At 39.6% G+C, this 20177-nt stretch overlaps 1 protein-coding gene across 2 annotated transcripts in view; it reads right to left on the bottom strand.

The window, feature by feature from the left end:
- The window catches only part of LOC137633651 (serine/arginine repetitive matrix protein 1-like), an 84985-nt gene that overhangs the window by 2627 nt on the left and 62181 nt on the right, over positions 1-20177 (bottom strand). Inside the window, exons 5-10 of one of the 2 annotated variants that reach the window (XM_068365902.1) lie at positions 19133-19242; positions 13695-13817; positions 8534-8719; positions 7045-7684; positions 4731-5066; positions 2481-2621 (exon numbers count right to left, since the gene is read on the bottom strand). In XM_068365902.1, the coding sequence (XP_068222003.1) occupies positions 2481-2621; positions 4731-5066; positions 7045-7684; positions 8534-8719; positions 13695-13817; positions 19133-19242 (1536 nt within the window). Of the gene's footprint in view, positions 1-2480; positions 2622-4730; positions 5067-5685; positions 7685-8533; positions 8720-13694; positions 13818-19132; positions 19243-20177 lie in introns of both variants that reach the window. The other variant, XM_068365901.1, reaches the window with a different exon arrangement.

Here is a 20177-nt window from a genome sequence, read left to right as displayed (position 1 = left end):
TGAAATAGCGAAGTAAGACAAAAATGTGTTTCTCTTTTCACAAGCCATTTTGCGCAATCTTTTTTATGAAGTTGAACGGTCACTTTTGCCTTCTTCCGTACAGATCAGAAATGTAAATCTAATTATCAGACTTTACTTTATGGCTTCTTTTCACCAGTCACAAAGCAATCAGTTTCCTCTCGTTTATAAAATAATAACTCGGTGATAAAGAGAAATTAATATGGGGGGAGAAAAGAGTGGTCAGAAACTCGTGAATTCCTTTAGTAATTGAAAAAGGGAAGTGATTCAAGACAAAAATGTGCTCCTCTTTTCACATGCAGACAGTTACTTGAATTGCTAAACTCTTCTAGAGTCGATGCTTTGTAATGAGAGCATAGCTGTTAGAAACCTTGTTTTCAATTATGGCTCAGCAATAGCTTATTAGGAAGCAGCGGGTTCTCTGGCGCGTTGCGAGAAGTCTTAAACGGTTAAAACATATCATTTACATGAACAATATCAAGTCGACCTTCCAGGGGTCGGACGTTTACTCCGAACACTGCGTCACTGAGGCCTATAAACATTTCCATTCCTTAACCTGAATATCCAGCCTAGAATTTCCATCGAACAGTCACAAATAGTTTCCGAGATTTCACTATAACTATTGTTTGTTCGTAATTATGACTGTCACTTTTGCCTTCTTCCGTACAGAAATGTAAATCTAATTATCAGATTTAATTTACGGCTTCTTTTGACCAGTCACAAAGCAATCAGTTTCCCCTTTTTCATAAAATGATAACTGTCGGTGATAAAGAGAAATTAATATATAATTAAAACATAATTAAAGAATTTTGGATTATTAAATAACGATTGGGGACAGCATATATGTCTCCAGGAGAATGGGGTGGTTTGAGAATAAGATGAAAAGTAGACACTAGAATATGATTAAAGGAGAAAAAGAAATACTGATATCGCCACATTCATATTTATTGCAAGCGTTTCGACGTTTCAAATGTCATCATCAGTGTTATCTAAAGTCAAGATATAAGAAATAATACAATTTCAAATTAAAAATTACATAAAATAATTAAGAGAATTATTAAAACATGCATAGAAATTGAATAAAAAATCAGTCCGTTACAAAATGGGTTACAGAAAAGGTATTACAATTAAGGTTAGGCCTAAAATATATTATGTGCTGTACCCCTTTTCGTAAAAGACTGATTTTTTATTGAATTTGTATATATTTTTTAATATTTCTTTACTAATTTTAAGTAATTTTTAATTTGAAATTGTATTTTTTCTTTTATCTTTACATTAGCTATCACTAATGATGACATTTGAAATGTCGAAACGTTTGCAATAAATATGTATGTGGCAACGTTAGTATTACTGTTTCTCCTAAGAATAAGATTCCCTAGAAACGTCCCCATTTCTCATCTAATGATTAAAGAATGTTGGATGTTTAAAACTAGGAGGAGAAGGAGGAGAATGAAGAAAGCCAGTTGGAGCAAATGCTTTTATGTTGACCAGGCTGAGATGAGTCTTTTTATAGTTTATATAGGACATATCTGTTTTGACGTTGTTGCTGTTTTTAGAATGATTTATTGTTAATTTATTCTCTTCATTTATTTATTTCCTTATTTCCTTTCCTGACTGGGCTATTTTTTCCTGTTGAAGCCCTTGGGCTTATAGCAGCTTGCTTTTCCAACTAGGGTTGTAGCTTGGCTAGTAATAATAATAAATAATAATAGAAGAAGAAATTAGGATATAAAATAAACATCAGAACTGTAAGTGAATCTTAATTTCCACATTTTCTACCGTCTCTAATAAGAAGGTGAAGGTGTTCTATATAAGAACTTCTCTATCTCTATTTCTAACTACCCTGGGTGGATATGAGTCTCTTAGTGCCTATTGTAATCATACCTTCTTGAAAACGACTATTTCAATGTATCAAACGATTATTATTATTATTATTACTAGCTAAGCTACATTCCCAATTGGAAAAGCAAGATTCTATAAGCCCAAGGGCTCCAACAGGGAGAGGAAATAAGGAACTACAGTTAATTCTTTTTAGTGAGGCAGATTTGCCCCGACTCGCAGAGGTGCCCTTTTAGTTTGGAAAAGTTTCCTGACCGCTGATTGGTTGGGCAAGATAATTCTAACCAATCAGATAGCAGGAAACTTTTCCGAGCCAAAAGGGCACCACTGCATGTCGGTGCAAATGCGTCTCATTAAAAAAAATTGAGTATAGATAGAATAGTGTGTCTGAGTATACCCTCATGCAAGAGATCTCTAACCCAAGACAGCGAAAGACCATGGTACAGAGGCTAAGACACTACCTAAGACTAGAGAACAACGGTTTGATTTTGGAGTGTCCTTCTCCTAAAAGATCTGCTTCCCATAGCTAAAGAGTCTCTCCTACCCTTACCATGTGGAAAGTAGCCACCGAACAATTACAGTACAGTAGTCAAACCCTTGAGCGAAGAGCGGCCGACACTCACCTTTGAGTTGGAATGAAGAAGGGCGTTAACCGTGACCTTTGTCGTCACGCGGATGTTGCTGGTCTGCTGTCCGCCTTCCTGCCACTCGCTGATGTAGAGGAGCCACTCGGAAGGACTGAGGTGCTCGAACATGTTGCAGAACTGGAAGAGGGAATCTAGAGGTCAGCAAGGCAATACGAGTTCTGGACGTGACGGAGAATTGTTAAATTTAGCCAAGGTGTTATTATTATTATCATTATATCCGATACTGAGCGGGTGGAAGGGAACCTCAGTTTAACCCTTTTACCCCCAGGGTATTTGAAAATTTCCAACCCTTAACCCCCAGGGGGTTATTTTTTTCCCAGCACATTTTGCAGTATATTTTTTTTAAATTGCTCTAATAGCGTTAATTTTTGTCATAGAGAGGTCAGGTTGGTCTCATTCTCTTGGAAAATGCCTGAAGTCTCTCAAAAATTTATCAAAAATATGAAAAAAAAAAATTTTATAGGATTTTTTTGCAAAGACGTACCGGTACGTCCATGGGGGTAAAGGGATGACTTTTGTGAAACGTACCAGTACGTCCTTTGGGGGTAAAAGGGTTTAAGGAACTGGAGAGTTACGACAACGCCAAACATTCTTAAAATTTATTTCCATCATCAACAAATAACAACATTTCAAACACCTATGTGTTCATAATCATGTTTCTTTTACCCAGGAACATGATTATGAACACAGAGATGTTTGAACCGTCGTTATTTGTTGGTTATGGAAATAAATTTAAGAATGTTTGGCATTGTCATAACTCTCCAGTTCCTTATCATCATTATTATAGTCGTATATTTTATATGGCATATATATGGCATACAGTTCTTATATATTGTTCAGTTAGATGTAATATATACGAACTGTACGCCATATGTATACCATATAAGACATACGACTATAAATCGAAGTGGGAAAAGATGTAGATAAAGAAGAAGATGTAATATACAATTTTTCAAATGATGGGTATAGGGTTCCCAATGTATAATTTTTAGTCGTATATTCTATATGGCATATATGGCGTACAGTTCGTATATATGGTTTGGTTATATGTAATATACTATTTTTCATATAGATATAGGAATCCCAATGTACGATTTATTGTCGTACGTTATGTAAGTACAAGTACGTTATGTAAGTACAAGTACGTTATGTAAGTACAAGTACGTTCACGGAAGATCCTCAACTTACAAACCTTCCACTTACACTCTCGGAGATACAGACACAAACCCAACTGAAATCGTAAATCTTGGATATCGAGTCAAAAGTTAATAATGAATTACTATAATAAAACAATATCATATCAATTAACCCTCTCGCCCCCAAAGGACGTACCGGTACGTTCTTGCAAAACACTGTTATTTACATGTTTTTGCATATTTTTGATAACTTTATGAGAAACTTCAGGCATTTTCCAAAAGAATGAGACCAACCTGACCTCTCTACGACAAAAATTAAGGCTGTTGAAGCAATTTTTAAAAAAAATATATAGCAAAATGTGCCCGAAATTTAACCTTATGGCGGGGGAAAAAAGTTAATACAGTAGGAAAAACGGCTTTTGTAATAACCCGACATTTATTCCATATGAAACGGGACTATTTGTTCCGACTGTTCGCACCCGGAAATCTTAGGCACGCGAGTTAGGCGAAGCCTTCCATAGGACTTAAACAAAATAAGACTTACAAACAGATTCTTGGAAACTATTAACCCTTTTACCCACTCCCCCCCCACCCCGCTATTTGGAACTTTCCAACCCTTAACCCCCAGGAGTTATTTTTTTTCAAGCACATTTTGCAATATATATTTTTTCTAAATTGCGCTAAACAGCCTTAATTTTCGTCATAGAGAAGTCAGGTTGGTCTCATTCTTTTGGAAAATGCTTGAAGTTTCTCATAAAGTTATTAAAAATATGCAATGTAAATAGCATTTTTTTTGCAAGGACGTACCAGTACGTCCATGGGGGTAGAAGGGATGAGTTTTGTGAAACGTACCAGTACGTCCATGGGGGTAAAGGGATGAGTTTTGTGAAACGTACCAGTACGTCCATGGGGGTAAAGGGATGAGTTTTGTGAAACGTACCGGTACGTCCATTAGGGGTAAAGGGATGAGTTTTGTGAAACATACTAGTACGTCCATTGGGGGTAAAAGGGTTACGTTTGCAAGTTGAGAAATGTCTGTAATAACTAAAAGTAATCATTAATTATTCCCTTATGACTGAAAGATACTTACGAAAAGAGCGAGGGATTCCTGATGGCTGGGGGGAAGACTCTCGACCTTGTTGGCGTAGTTCATGATGGTGTGCTCCTTGCGGTCCTGGTGGAGGAGCAGGATCACGTCGTCCTTGAGGGCGGCGGCGGCCATGATGCGGACCAGGTGGAGCCGGGCCTCGTCTGGAATGCTTGGATCGTGGAATATCCTGTGGAACAGGATGTTGAAGTTCTCGCCCAGTGCCCACGAGCCCTCGTCGTCGAGCATGTACTGGCGCAGCTCGTCCAGGTGCTCCTGCTCCTCCGGGCTGAGCAGGTGCGCGCAGGCCGTCACTAGCCCCTCGAAGTCCTTCTTGACCTGCGGGGGAACAAGTAATGTAGAGATGCAAGGTAACCTGCAGCGATGGTCGGAGCAATTTGATTAAGTCTTTCGTGAGATTCGTCTTTGCTGTCCAAGGTCAAGGCTAAAGGCCGTATGCAACCAAGGTGAAAATGAATTATTCAACAATCTTTAATGAAATTTGTCTTTGCTATTCGACCTAGAGGCTAAAGGCCTTATTCAATTTATGTGAAAATGAATTATTCAACAATCTTTAATGAAATTTGTCTTTGCTATTCGACATAAAGGCTAAAAGACGTACTGTATTCAATTAACTTGAAAATGAATTATTCAACAATCTTTAATGATATTTGTCTTTGCTATTCAACCTATTCAATAAATTTGAAAATTAATTATTCAACAACAAATTATCAGACTCATTCTATCACACACCAAAATCACTCAAAATCACTCGGCAGTTGCCACATCTAAAAGCAACTGTTCGTCAACGCAGTCATGCAGGTGACGGGATCTACGGCGGAGGTGTGTGGTGGAAGAAGAAAGACGACAGACGGTGACTGTGGTGGTGGTGGTGGTGGGAGAATCACCAGGGGGACAGCGGGCGGTAGAGCAGCTAGGGGCGTCAGCAGATACCCACCTGCTGGAGAACGCTGGTGTAGATCACCGGAGGCTCGTACGGGCGGGCCGGGCCCAGGTAGCAGAGCAGGGCGGCTTGGGGCTCCGGCGAGCCCGGGTCAACGTAATTGAATCTCGGCACGGGTCGGAACACCATCACCGACTCCTGAGATCCGTGCAAGCTTCCATTCGGGGATGCCAACATGATGGGAGAATCTGTGGACGGGGGACGGTCGGGATAGGCTTCGCTTCTGGGGGCGGGAGACATGGACCGGGACATTGGGGCCAAATCGAAGGTGGAGATTGATCGGACGGAGGAAGGGGCCCGTGGGACTCGGCGTAGGAAGGAGGTGATGGATTCGAAGGAATTGGCTCGGGATGGGATGGGATACTGAGGGAGGGGAGAGGCTGGCTGGGACTGCACTTTGGGAGACTGTGATGAAGACTGTATTGGTGAGAGGACGGATCGCTTGGAAGTGGGGTACTCCTGGGACAGGGAATTGAACTGCAAGGTGGAACAGGACTCTAGGGAATGAGATCGGGATCTCGACTGGAAGGTCAGGCAGGATTCGTACGAAGACGCCCGAGATATTCCGTGCATCCTTCTGAAGGCGGCGTTGTTGACCTCAAAGTACAGCTGGTCTGGTGTGACCGTGCGCATGGTGTCCACAGACGAGATTGAAGCTGCCGAGTGGCAGCGGCTGATGGCGGGCGGCGAAGGCGAATCTTCTGGTGAGGAAGGCAACTCCTGAGGGGTGGGTACTCTTCCCGCTGGATCCACGACGTATCGGATGTAGTAGGACGAGCCAAATGATAACCCCGAAGTCGAGGAGGACATGGATATGTCTGATGCGGCTGTAGAACTTCTGGAGAGGCCGCTCGTCGAATTCCGTCGCTTTGCGCGGGAAGGAGGGGTCGAGGAAGATGTTGTCAAGGGAGGGGCTGGATTAGTGACGGGTGATACTGTTTCCGGTATGTTTATGTTGGGTTTGTCGGGGTTATTATTATTGTTGTTGTTGTTATTGATGTCGGAATCCCCAGACTTTGAGGACCGGGATGAGGAGACTGAATATTTGGCTGATGAATGAGAGGAGGACGTGGAAGCATCGGACAGACTGGAACACGAGCCGGACAGGGAAGACAATGACGAGGAGGAAGACGAGGAGGAGTAGAAGAACAAGGGGGAGGAATATGAGGAAGACGAAGCCGAACACAAGTACGAACACTCGGATGAGGAGGAGGAGGAGGATAAGGACATGCAAGGGGAGAGGCTGCAGGATCTAGGAGCAGCAATGACACCACCATCATCGCCCTCGTGCACTGGGGACCATAATATTCCAAAACCTGAATCACGCACATTGTCATCCATACCAGTACTCACATCCATATCATCTTTGAAGAGAATGGGAGGCTCACGTTCCACCTCGGGCTCCGGCTGGAGCGGCGGGGAATCCCTGGCGGGAGCGTCCGAGGGCTGGGGCGCTGTTGTCGGGGGAGGAGCGACGTCCTCGGAAGGCACCTCTGGGGCCGAGTCGGACATTGTGGTGGCCGAGAAGTCTCTCTCGGGCTGTGGAGAAGCGCGGAGGCTGCTCGGGGACGGAAGGCGCTCGAAGGGCTCCGGCTCCGTGGAGACTATTTCCCCGCTACTGGAATTCTCGACCGGCACCTGGCTTATGCCGAGGGTGTCTATGGAGTCTGTGATCTGGTGGAGCGGGTCTGGCAGGACCTGTGGGGGCGGCAGGGGGACCTCTCCTTCAGAATTGTGACGCGAGTGGGACGCAGACTGGATTCCGGAGCAGCAGGGGGAATTCGGGTCGTCTTCGAGCGACTCGATGTGAACGCGATGCTTCTTTTTCTTCTTGGTGTCGTCTGATTGGTCGTCACTCGATTTGCTCTTCTTCTTCTTCTCCTTTTTCTCTTTCTTTTCTTTCTTCTCCTTTTTGTCTTTCTTTTTCTTCTCCTTTTTGATTATCTTCTCGTTTAGCGAGTTCCGTCGATCTTCGAGGATGATGCCTCTCTGTCTGTACGTCATGGGAGAGACAATGGGGTAAGTGAGTGACGGTACTGAGAGAGAGAGAGAGAGAGAGAGAGAGAGAGAGAGAGAGAGAGAGAGAGAGAGAGAGAGAGAGAGAGAGAGTGTATTGTTCCTACACGTTATAAAAACCATAGAACTTTAATAGCATTTATAGTTAAGTGAACAGACTATTCAGAAATGCGGTCAGATCCTCAGAAGTTTAACTTACAAATACTTTTCATCTAAGACTATGCAAAAGTGCGGTCGGATCCTCGGATGTTCAACTTACAAATACTTTTCATCTAAGACTATGCAAAAGTGCGGTCGGATCCTTGGAAGTTCAACTTACAAATACTTTTCATCTAAGACTATGCAAAAGTGCGGTCGGATTCTCGGAAGTTCAACTTACAAATACTTTTCATCTAAGACTATGCAAAAGTGCGGTCGGATCCTCGGAAGTTCAACTTACAAATACTTTTCATCTAAGACTATGCAAAAGTGCGGTCGGATCCTCGGAAGTTCAACTTACAAATACTTTTCATCTAAGACTATGCAAAAGTGCGGTCGGATCCTCGGATGTTTAACTTACAAATACTTTTCATCTAAGACTATGCAAAAGTGCGGTCGGATCCTCGGAAGTTCAACTTACAAATACTTTTCCTCTAAGACTATGCAAAAGTGCGGTCGGATCCTCGGAAGTTTAACTTACTTAAGACTATGCAAAAGTGCGGTCAGATCCTCGGAAGTTTAACTTACAAATACTTTTCATCTAAGACTATGCAAAAGTGTGGTCAGATCCTCGGAAGCTTAACTTAAATACTTTTTATCTAAGTTTCAATAGAGACCAGCAACTCACCTGACTTGATCGATCGCCTGATTGAGTTCTTCCAGCTCAGGGGAATCGTCGTGCCGATGCAACGGGTATTCTGGGGGTACGTAGCTGTGTAGGTTGTTGTTGAAGTTGGCGAAGTTGACGCGTCTCGAATCGGAAGACTTGATGTCCAGGTCCTTCACCAGGGATTTCAGGGTCTCGCCTAAAGCTCTAAGGGGAGACAGAACAACAACGGGGAGTCTCGTCATCCCTCACGTCCGCGAGTTCGCGCGCTCGGTTCCGAACGTGAGAAGGCAAAGAGCAAACTTTGATTTAAGGTTTTAATTCTATTTTAGCAGAAAAATATCTAGTAATTACTGATACGAAAATAATTTAGAACTGTGTTCGATGTGTTTGGCGTACCTTAATGGATTAACGAGTATGTTGTACTCAGTTTGTTATTTTGCGTGGTAATTTTATTTTACGAACTACAGTAATTAACATTAAGGCCAATCTGTTATTATACAGTACTGAGGGTATAAGAAAATTATAACAAATATGTATATATATATATATATATATATACATATATATATATATATATATATATATATATATATATATATATATATATATATATATATATATATATATATATATATATATATACATATATATATATATATATATATATACATATATACATATATATATATATATATATATATATATATATATATATATATATATATATATATATATATATATATATATATATATATATATATATATATATATATATATATATATAATTTATACATTTATATATATATAGATACATTTATATATATATATATATATATATATATATATATATATATATATATATATATATATATATATATATATATATATATATATAAGCAAACCACAAATATATACTAGAAAGCACTCAACATCCAAAGGTTACTACAAAAACAGCGGGGTTATATAAATTATTTACTTAGGAAACATACACACACAATTCATATCAATGAATATATATTATAAACACAAATTCAATATAACGTACTACTATATAATATCAAATACATAATTCTATTAAACTATTTCTCTGCGGTGCAATTATCATAGGTAATATTGCCTAATCTAACGTACAATTTCAAAAAGTTAATAAGTGAGATTGTTAAGGAACTCAAAAACGTACTTTCCGGCAATTGAGAACACGTATTACGTACACTGCGATCAATGGGAATCCGCTCGGCGGGAAATGGGAAATAGCACATTGTCATTACGTCTTATTAAGTCATTTAAGTAAAAGGAACTAAATGCGTTACGTCTTACCAGTTATTTAAGATGTTATTTAAGAAATGTAAGTAAATTGGAAATAGCACAGAGCCATTACGTCTTATAAGTCATTTAAGAAAAAGGAACTAAATGTATTACGTCTTCAAAGTTATTTAAGAAATATAACAAACATGTAAGTAAAACGAGGCAATAGTGACTTGTTACTAAAAGCAGTCTATGTGAAAATTCAGAAACTTTAAGGTTTGGTTTCCCGAAGAATTATTTTAATTGACGCAGATATTCGTAATACATGATCGTTCAAAGTACGGCCCATTCAAGTTTGTTCGTCTTAATCTCGTGTATCCGTTTGATCACGTCACCAATATACCAATATGCTGATCTGTCAATTTTCCTCTGGATATTAAATGTCACACGCCAAATGGCCGCTCACTCGAGTAACGTTATAAAAAGCAATTTGAATCTGAAACTTCTGACATAAATTCCTAAAAGCAAATGAAAGCCTTAAGCCTTACGATAATAATAATGATAATAGCCTTGTAAAAGGGGTTGGCTCATAGTTGAACTGTTCACATAACCTGTGAGGGTATCGTTTGTACGCCAGAGATACGACTCCCACTTTGGCACACATCGTGGGGGACAGAGGAAGTAACCTTAACGTAACTTCTCCGATTGGCAAACGCGAAACCTTCATACAGTACCTACCGCGGCGATTGATTCTCAAGAGGTAAAACACACACTGTTAAGAGTTTTCAATACTCATACGGTACTTGATCACGCCTGATTAAAGCTAAGGGATAACTGAAATTTAAGACTGGATGATCAGGCAGTGAAGAGGAGAGTTTGTGCTTTCTTTGTAACTATGGAGGGAAATGAGGTATCATTTCAGACTTATGAAACGGTTTAGTCAGACCTTCTGAAAGTCGACAGAGGCCAGACTTTAGCGGCAAGACAATTTGACTTCGACTGGATGGAAGACTTGAGGCATAGACTCGCAAATATTTGTTAATGAAGTACAAGACAGTAACAGGGGTAATGATAACAGATACCGACAGGTCGTATCATACTGGTCCGAACGTCGGAACACTCGTGAGCTCTCTAATGACGATTCCAAATAGTGAATATCTCTCTACGAACAGTTCTGTACTTGGCACGCATCAGATGACGTGATAGCGTATAACCGCGACTGCGGCAGTTCCCCTTTTCGAATCAAACATCTCGATGACAATATAAAACTCGCGTTAACGACTTGTTTACGACTAGTTTCGACATTCCCACTTTGCTGGCGATTGATGCGGCTAGTTACCCTTCCTGTGATAAAAACAGCATTGACACTATAAATGATATTAAGTCAGACATGAGCGAGCAGCTAGGCTCGCCGGGAGATCGGTGAGTCGCCACGGCGAGGAGGAATGCTGGTCGGGCGGGGTCTGTTACTACGGGAAATGGCGGGGCTGGCCGTGATTGTTGGTCGAGGAGTGGCCGGACACCGGGTCGCTGGCGGTGATCTGCATCGAAGCCAGCATGGGAGACAGCATCTGACCTAGGGGGCTGCACACGCACAAAAGGGATGCAATTGGTTAGTCACACGCTAATGCGTTCGGCAAGCGGTTAATCACAGTTAATCAATAAGGGAGGCCTTCCAGCGTGTACGAATCCATTATACATTAGATTGAACATAGCTTATACTGTAAAAGCAAACCTACTCAAAGCATTTGGCACACGCATTGAAAGCCTCTTTTATTGATCTTGCTAATAGCCAGACGAATTCTCAAACGTCAAAACAGATAACCTTCGGTATACTGTACGGGAGATTTTACATTTAAAACAATTGTAATTTGCATTCCAGACGGCTAATCTAAATAGAAGTTTGCAGCTCTGACATACTGTACAATGTTTACGTCGATTATTAAAAAAGGAAGTGGAAATTAAGTCAGATAACTGCTTTCGATTTGAGAATTTCAGGCCACAAATGTGAATTACTATTGTTTCAGTTCTACTAAAAATGTTAAGGGTTGGCAACAAAAATCTAGTCATTAAAACAGAAAAACAGTAGAGGACATTATAAAATGATGAATATATGCAGTATACAAAGTTTTATACATTATGGGAAATATCATTAACCATTTTACCCCCAGGCTATTTGGAACTTTCCAATCCTTAACCCACAGGGTTTTTTTTTTTTTTTCTTCAAGCACATTTTGCAATATGTATTTTTCAAATTGCTCTAACAGCCTTAATTTTCGTCATAGAGAGGTCAGGTTGGTCTCATTCTTTTGGAAAATGCCTGAAGTTTCTCATAAAGTTATTAAAAATATGAAAAAAAAATTTAAATAGCAGTTTTTTGCAAGGACGTACCAGTACGTCCATGGGGGTAAAGGGATGAGTTTTGCGAAACGTACCAGTACGTCCATTGGGGGTAAAAAGGTTAAAACATAGTTTACTGCAAGAGTTGTAAATGAAACTACAAAGAAAATGCAACTAAAATAACCAAGAAAATAAAACTAAGTAATTAGAAGGCATATTCGCAGTTATAAATTACCGTTGTACGTGAAATTTGCAAAGGAATACCGATATGTGTAATCGAGTCTTTCAGTCGAGAAACATGCCAAGCGCCATTTTTAAAAAGTGTCAGAAATCGCGATTGAAAAACAATAATAATAATAATAATAATAATAATAATAATAATAATAATAATATAAATAATAATAATATAAATAATAATAATTATTATTATATTGATAATAATGATAATAATAATAATATAAAATAATTTGAAAATTGGCAATTTTCAATCGCGATTTCTGACACTTTTTAAAAATGTCGCTTGGCATGTTTCTCGACTGAAAGACTCAATTGGTGTGACTCGCACAAATAGAAAGAATTGCATTACTTTACAAAGAATCATTGTATTACGGTTACTCGACAAACCATTCGAAACAGTTCGTACGAGGGGGGACCCAAAAGTAACCGGAATTGTGTCATAGAATTTTATTCAGCTATTGTTACATGTTTATAGTCTTATCACCTTCAAAGTACTCTCCATTTGAAGCAATGCACCGGTCCAGACATGTTTTCAGGGAAGTTTTGTGATTGTAACAGCAATGTTTCAGTGAAGTCTTGTGATTGTAAAAGCAATGTTTCAGTGAAGTTTTGTGATTGTAAAAGCAATGTTTTACTGAAGTTTTGTGATTGTAACAGTAATGTTTCAGTGAAGTCTTGTGATTGTCACAGCAATATTTCAGTGAAGTCTTGTGATTGTCACAGCAATATTTCAGTGAAGTTATTATTCTAATGACTCCGTCGTTTTCTTCTTAACCTCTTCGACGTCTGCAAAAGCGCACACCGCCTTGAGTGTAAGACAGTTTCTGACCAAGAATGGCATGACCCTACTTACCCACCCTCCCTATTCACCCGATCTTGCTCCCTGTGGCTTTTTTTGTTCCCCCGAATGAAAAAAGTCCTCAAAGGAAAACGTTTAGCAGACGTCGAAGAGGTTGAGAAGAAAACGACCGAGTCATTAATAAAAATAACTTCACAAGAGTTCCAGAACTGCTTTCAACAGTGGAAAACACGTCTGGACCGGTGCATTGCTTCAAATGGAGAGGACTTTGAAGGTGATAAGACTATAAACATGTAACAATAGCTGAATAAAATTCTATGACAATTCCGGTTACTTTTGCGTCCCTCCTCGTACTGAGGTAATTCAAGGGGATGACTGTATATATGTATATATGTTTCCAAAAAGATAGATGTTCTCCTTTAAGGGTAAAATCTAGGTCTGAGTCGTTGGAATCAAAATGTTACATTAATCCACGTCTTTACAAAACAACAAAATCAGCTCTTGCGATAAAGAAAAACATGAACAACAGAAAGAAATAGGTTGGAAGTCACCACTCACGTGTTCAAAACTTCGTCGGGAAGTTGCAAGATGTGCTTTGGGATGCCGTGTCCGCACAGGAACTGGGAAACTTCGTCGCTGAAGTTGTTGCAGTTGTGTTTGAAGAGATCGTACGCACCCGGCCTGAAAGTCATCGAGAGGAAGTTTGTTATATTTTGTCGGAGATCTGGATCAGTAGACCCGTAGCTTAAGAGAAGTTTTGTGATTGTGACAGCAATGTTCCAGTGAAGTCTTGTGACTATAACAACGTTTCAGTGAAGTTTTGTGATTATAATAGCAATGTTTCAGTGAAGTTTTATGATTGTAACAGCAATGTTTCAGTGGAGTCTTGTGATTGTAACAGCAATGTTTCAGTGAAGTTTTGTGACTATAACAACTTTTCAGTAATGTTTTGTGATTATAACAACGTTTCAGTAAAGTTTTGTGATTGTAACAGCAATGTTTCAGTGAAGTTTAATGATTGTAACAGAAATGTTTCAGTGAAGTTTTGTGATTGTAACAGCAATGTTTCAGTGAAGTTTTGTGATTGTAACAGCAATGTTTCAGTGAAGTTTTGTGATTGTAACAGCAATGTTTCAGTGAAGTTTTATGATTGTAACAGCAATGTTTCAGTGAAGTTTTGTGATTGTAACAGCAATGTTTCAGTGAAGTTTTATGATTGTAACAGCAATGTTTCAGTGAAGTTTTGTGATTGTAACAGCAATGTTTCAGTGAAGTTTTATGATTGTAACAGCAATGTTTCAGTGAAGTCTTGTGATTGTAACAGCAATATTTCAGTGAAGTTTTGTGATTGTAACAGCAATGTTTCAGTGAAGTTTTGTGATTGTAACAGCAATGTTTCAATGAAGTCTTGTGACTGTAAAAGCAATGTTTCAATGAAGTTTTGTGATTATAACAACGTTTCAGTGAAGTTTTGTGATTGTAACAGCAATGTTTCAATGAAGTTTTGTGATTGTAACAGCAATGTTTCAATGAAGTTTTGTGATTGTAACAGCAATGTTTCAATGAAGTCTTGTGACTGTAAAAGCAATGTTTCAATGAAGTTTTGTGATTATAACAACGTTTCAGTGAAGTTTTGTGATTGTAACAGCAATGTTTCAATGAAGTTTTGTGATTGTAACAGCAATGTTTCAGTGAAGTTTTGTGATTGTAACAGCAATGTTTCAGTGAAGTTTTGTGATTGTAACAGCAATGTTTCAGTGAAGTTTTGTGATTGTAACAGCAATGTTTCAATGAAGTTTTGTGATTGTAACAGCAATGTTTCAATGAAGTTTTGTGATTGTAACAGCAATGTTTCAGTGAAGTTTTGTGATTGTAACAGCAATGTTTCAATGAAGTCTTGTGACTGTAAAAGCAATATTTCAATGAAGTTTTGTGATTATAACAACGTTTCAGTGAAGTTTTGTGATTGTAACAGCAATGTTTCAATGAAGTTTTGTGATTGTAACAGCAATGTTTCAGTGAAGTTTTGTGATTGTAACAGCAATGTTTCAGTGAAGTTTTGTGATTGTAACAGCAATGTTTCAGTGAAGTTTTGTGATTGTAACAGCAATGTTTCAGTGAAGTTTTGTGACTATAACAACGTTTCAGTGAAGTTTTGTGATTATAACAACGTTTCAGTAAAGTTTTGTGATTATTAACAACGTTTCAGTTAAGTTTTGTGATTGTAACAGCAATGTTTCAGTGGATTTTTGTGATTGTAACAGCAATGTTTCAGTGAAGTTTTGTGATTGTAACAGCAATGTTTCAGTGAAGTTTTATGATTGTAACAGCAATGTTTCAGTGAAGTCTTGTGATTGTAACAGCAATGTTTCATTGAAGTTTTGTGATTGTAACAACAAATTCTCAGTGAAGTTTTGTGATTGTAACAACAATGTTTCAGTGAAGTTTTGTGATTGTAACAGCAATGTTTCAGTGAAGTTTTGTGATTGTGACAGCAATGTTTCAGTGAAGTCTTGTGATTGTAACAGCAATGTTTCAGTGAAGTTTTGTGATTGTAACAGCAATGTTTCAGTGGAGTTTTGTGATTGTAACAGCAATGTTTCAGTGAAGTTTTGTGAATGTAACAATAATGTTTCAGTGAAGTTTTGTGATTATAACAATGTTTCAGTGAAGTTTTGTGATTATAACAATGTTTCAGTGAAGTTTTGTGATTGTAAAAACAATGTTTCAGTGAAGTTTTGTGATTGTGACAGCAATGTTTCAGTGAAGTTTTGTGATTGTAACAGCAATGTTTCAGTGAAGTTTTGCGATTGTAACAGCAATGTTTCACTGAAGTTTTGTGATTGTTACAGCAATGTTTCAATGAAGTTTTGTGATAGTAACAGCAATATTTCAATGAAGTTTAAGAAGTTACGGGCCAGTAAATGCAGTAACAGCGGTGTAATCCAGCAACAATCTAATAAATGTTAATAACAAGGCTTGTCACAATTGAGTAACCAAGTGGGACACTAAATTATAGAGAGAGAGAGAGAGAGAGAGAGAGAGAGAGAGAGAGAGAGAGAGAGAGAGAGAGAGAGAGAGAGAGAGAGAGAGAACCCCTGGCCAAGAGGAAGAGTCTGGCTGCATAACCAGCGTGGTGGGACAGGAGAGTTTTAGCCCAATCTGTCAGGAAGACACATGCCACTGGCTTGGCAGCGTCCCAGATATCACTGGGCCACATTCTTCCTCCTCCTCTTCTTCACCACATTCTTTTTGTTCAGCCGACGAGGAAGCCGAGGTGATTCACGAGTCAAAAGTGACGAGGGCAGTCACGTCTGGCGTGTACAGGAAGTGCGAGAGTCAGTTATATAACGAGACGGGTCATGGCGATGGTTAGTCACGGGTCTACCAGGAAGGGTGGCAATCAATTATGTTACGAGATAGGTCACGACGATGGTTAGTCACGGGTCTACCATAAAGGGTGGCAGTCATTTATGTTACGAGACGGGTCGTGGCGATGGTTAGTCACGGGTCTACCAGGAAGGGTGGCAGTCAGTTATGTTCTGAGATAGGTCACGGGTCTACCATGAAGGGTGGCAGTCTGTTATGTTACGAGACAGGTCGTGGCGATGGTTAGTCACGGGTCTGACAGGAAGGGTGGCAGTCGGTTATGTTACGAGATAGGTCGTGACGATGGTTATTCACGGGTCTACGGAAGTGGTCCAATGTAAATCCAGGCGAGTCACGAAAACAAGCTGCGAGTCTATACTAATCGCTAAAGGTCTGGACTAGATCATGGAGCTGTAAGTCTATAGAACAAGCTGTGAGTCTATACTAATCGCTAAAGGTCTGGACTAGATCATGGAGCTGTAAGTCTAAAGAACAAGCTGTGAGTCTATACTAATCGCTAAAGGTCTGGACTAGATCATGGAGCTGTAAGTCTAAAGAACAAGCTGTGAGTCTATACTAATCGCTAAAGGTCTGGACTAGATCATGGAGCTGTAAGTCTAAAGAACAAGCTGTGAGTCTATACTAATCGCTAAAGGTCTGGACTAGATCATGGAGCTGTAAGTCTAAAGAACAAGCTGTGAGTCTATACTAATCGCTAAAGGTCTGGACTAGATCATGGAGCTGTAAGTCTAAAGAACAAGCTGTGAGTCTATACTAATCGCTAAAGGTCTGGACTAGATCATGGAGCTGTAAGTCTAAAGAACAAGCTGTGAGTCTATACTAATCGCTAAAGGTCTGGACTAGATCATGGAGCTGTAAGTCTAAAGAACAAGCTGTGAGTCTATACTAATCGCTAAAGGTCTGGACTAGATCATGGAGCTGTAAGTCTAAAGAACAAGCTGTGAGTCTATACTAATCGCTAAAGGTCTGGACTAGATCATGGAGCTGTAAGTCTAAAGAACAAGCTGTGAGTCTATACTAATCGCTAAAGGTCTGGACTAGATCATGGAGCTGTAAGTCTAAAGAACAAGCTGTGAGTCTATACTAATCGCTAAAGGTCTGGACTAGATCATGGAGCTGTAAGTCTATAGAACAAGCTGTGAGTCTATACTAATCGCTAAAGGTCTGGACTAGATCATGGAGCTGTAAGTCTAAAGAACAAGCTGTGAGTCTATACTAATCGCTAAAGGTCTGGACTAGATCACGGAGCTGTAAGTCTAAAGAACAAGCTGTGAGTCTACAAATAGACTAATCATGACCATATAAAGGAAATATCAGAGATATAAAACAAAACCCGGCTTGAGTCTGCGTCAACAATGAGTCTAGTCTTAAGCCTCCATGCTTTTGGGAAGTTATGAGTTTAGAGCACGAAAATTAAGGGATTTTGACATAGGAAAACCTACTTTTGGGTGAGATAGACATGTCGTCCTGATGGAACTTCCTTCTGGCAACTTTCTACAGTATAATATTTCTGCGATTGATATTACAAGAGAATTACCGTCAGGTGTCACAGGGTTCCAAACCCCAGAACGACTATCCGAAGATATCGTGTATAATCAGGGACGTATCCTATGATAACCATAGATATCTGCACCCCTAATAGACCTTACCCTGTCTAATCCACTAAGGGGTAGGATAAGTAATATGTCGATAAGTTTAACGATAAGCTTTGATAGCAGACTAATCTTGATGTTAATGATAAAAAAGTCATTGGTATAGAAAATGGTATTTGGAAATTCATGAGCCAGAATAGAGACTGGCCAATCATGTCCTCTCAACAAGTAGGCGAGTCACTCGTTAAAAAAGATCTATATTCATGAGCCTAGGGCAAGTCGTGTTAAGGCTTACGACAGTCTCCCTCGACTGGATGGTAAGTCACTTGTTTAGGCAAGTTGCTCGTTAAAAAGTGTCCACACAGGCAGTCAGTCTATATTTTTGCCATTTGTAAACCTCGGACAAGTCATGGGGAGGGTTAAAACAGTCGCTCTCGACAAATAGGCAAGTCACTCGTTAAGAAGGGTCCACACAGGCAGTCAGTCTATATTTTGGCAATTTATAAGTTTTAGGCAAGTCAGGAGGAGGCTTAAAACAGTCGCTCTCGACAAATATGCAAGTCACTCGTTAAGAAATGTCCACACAGGCAGTCAGTCTATATTTTGGCAATTTGTAAGCATTAGGCAAGTCAGGAGGAGGGTTAAAACAGTCGCTCTCGACAAATAGGCAAGTGACTCGTTAAGAAGTGTCCACACAGGCAGTCAGTCTATATTTTTGCCATTTGTAAGCCTTAGGCAAGTCTTGCGGAGGCTTAAAACAGTCTCTCTCGACAAATAGGCAAATGACTCGTTAAATAGTGTCCATACAGGCAGTCTTTATTTTAGCAGTTTTTAAGCATTAGGCAAGTCATGCGGCACTTAAGACAGTTGCTCTCGACAAATAGGCTGGTCACTAGTTTACAAGGGTCTACACAGGCAATCAATCTACATTCAGGCAACCCGTGTGCCTACGACAACTCGTTCGGTAACAGGGCACACCCCCCCGTCAGATCGCAACACCCAGCGCCCACTCACTTGTATGTGGCCTCGCCTAGGCCGAAGATGTATTCCAGGAAGAGCTGGTACGGGACCTGCGATTCACCCAAGTCCTCCACCCGGTCAGGCTCTCCCAAGATAGTTCCGCCCTGCGAAAAAGAGCAGACTATTAGTTCCTGAAGGAGAAGAATCTTGGGTATGTGTGTGTGTGTGTGTCACAACTAATTGGTGTTTTAGGTGAATAGGATTAAGTGCATAACTATGAGAGAGAGAGAGAGGAGAGAGAGAGAGAGAGAGAGAGAGAGAGAGAGAGAGAGAGAGAGAGAGGAGAGGAATTCATCATGGTATGAAAGAGACAAATCAAACTAGTCCTACCTGAGAGAGAGAGAGAGAGAGAGAGAGAGAGAGAGAGAGAGAGAGAGAGAGAGAGAGATACAAATAATTTAATACGGTATGAGACAAATCAAACTAGTTCTACCTGTGAGAGAGAGAGAGAGAGACAGAGAGAGAGAGAGAGAGAGAGAGAGAGAGAGAGAGAGAGAGAGAGAGAGAGAGAGGTATGTGTAATGTTGAGCCCACCACGACTAAGTTTAAAAATAAATTGGTTTAAAAATGTTCCACAGGTAGTCAAGCTGGGGAGGGGGGGAGGGGGGGGGGGGGTTAGCCCCTTATGCCAACCCCCCCTTACTCTTAACTCTCTAAAGGATACAGTACACTGGTAATATACATACATATATATATATATATATATATATATATATATATATATATATATATATATATATATATATATAAACTATTATATTCTGAGAGAGAGAGAGAGAGAGAGAGAGAGAGAGAGATCTACTTATTCTTTTAAATGTATGGGAACTGAAATGCTTTTTGGGCTGACCATAAAACTTGCAACGTCAGCACAATATGAAGCAAAAAAAACAACAATTTTTTTAACTAGAGTAACATCATCTGCACACAGAGACAACTTAGATGTGGCTAGCCCCTATACCAAGGGTTCCACGACTCAATAATAATATATACAATGCTTAAGTCTTTACCAATATATATATCAATATAAATTAAATAAAAT

The sequence above is a fragment of the Palaemon carinicauda genome, chromosome 43 (genome assembly GCF_036898095.1).
Source record: "Palaemon carinicauda isolate YSFRI2023 chromosome 43, ASM3689809v2, whole genome shotgun sequence".
Taxonomy (NCBI): domain Eukaryota; kingdom Metazoa; phylum Arthropoda; class Malacostraca; order Decapoda; family Palaemonidae; genus Palaemon; species Palaemon carinicauda.
Note: the sequence above shows the minus strand (reverse complement) of the source record. Positions and strands in the feature narration are given on the sequence as shown.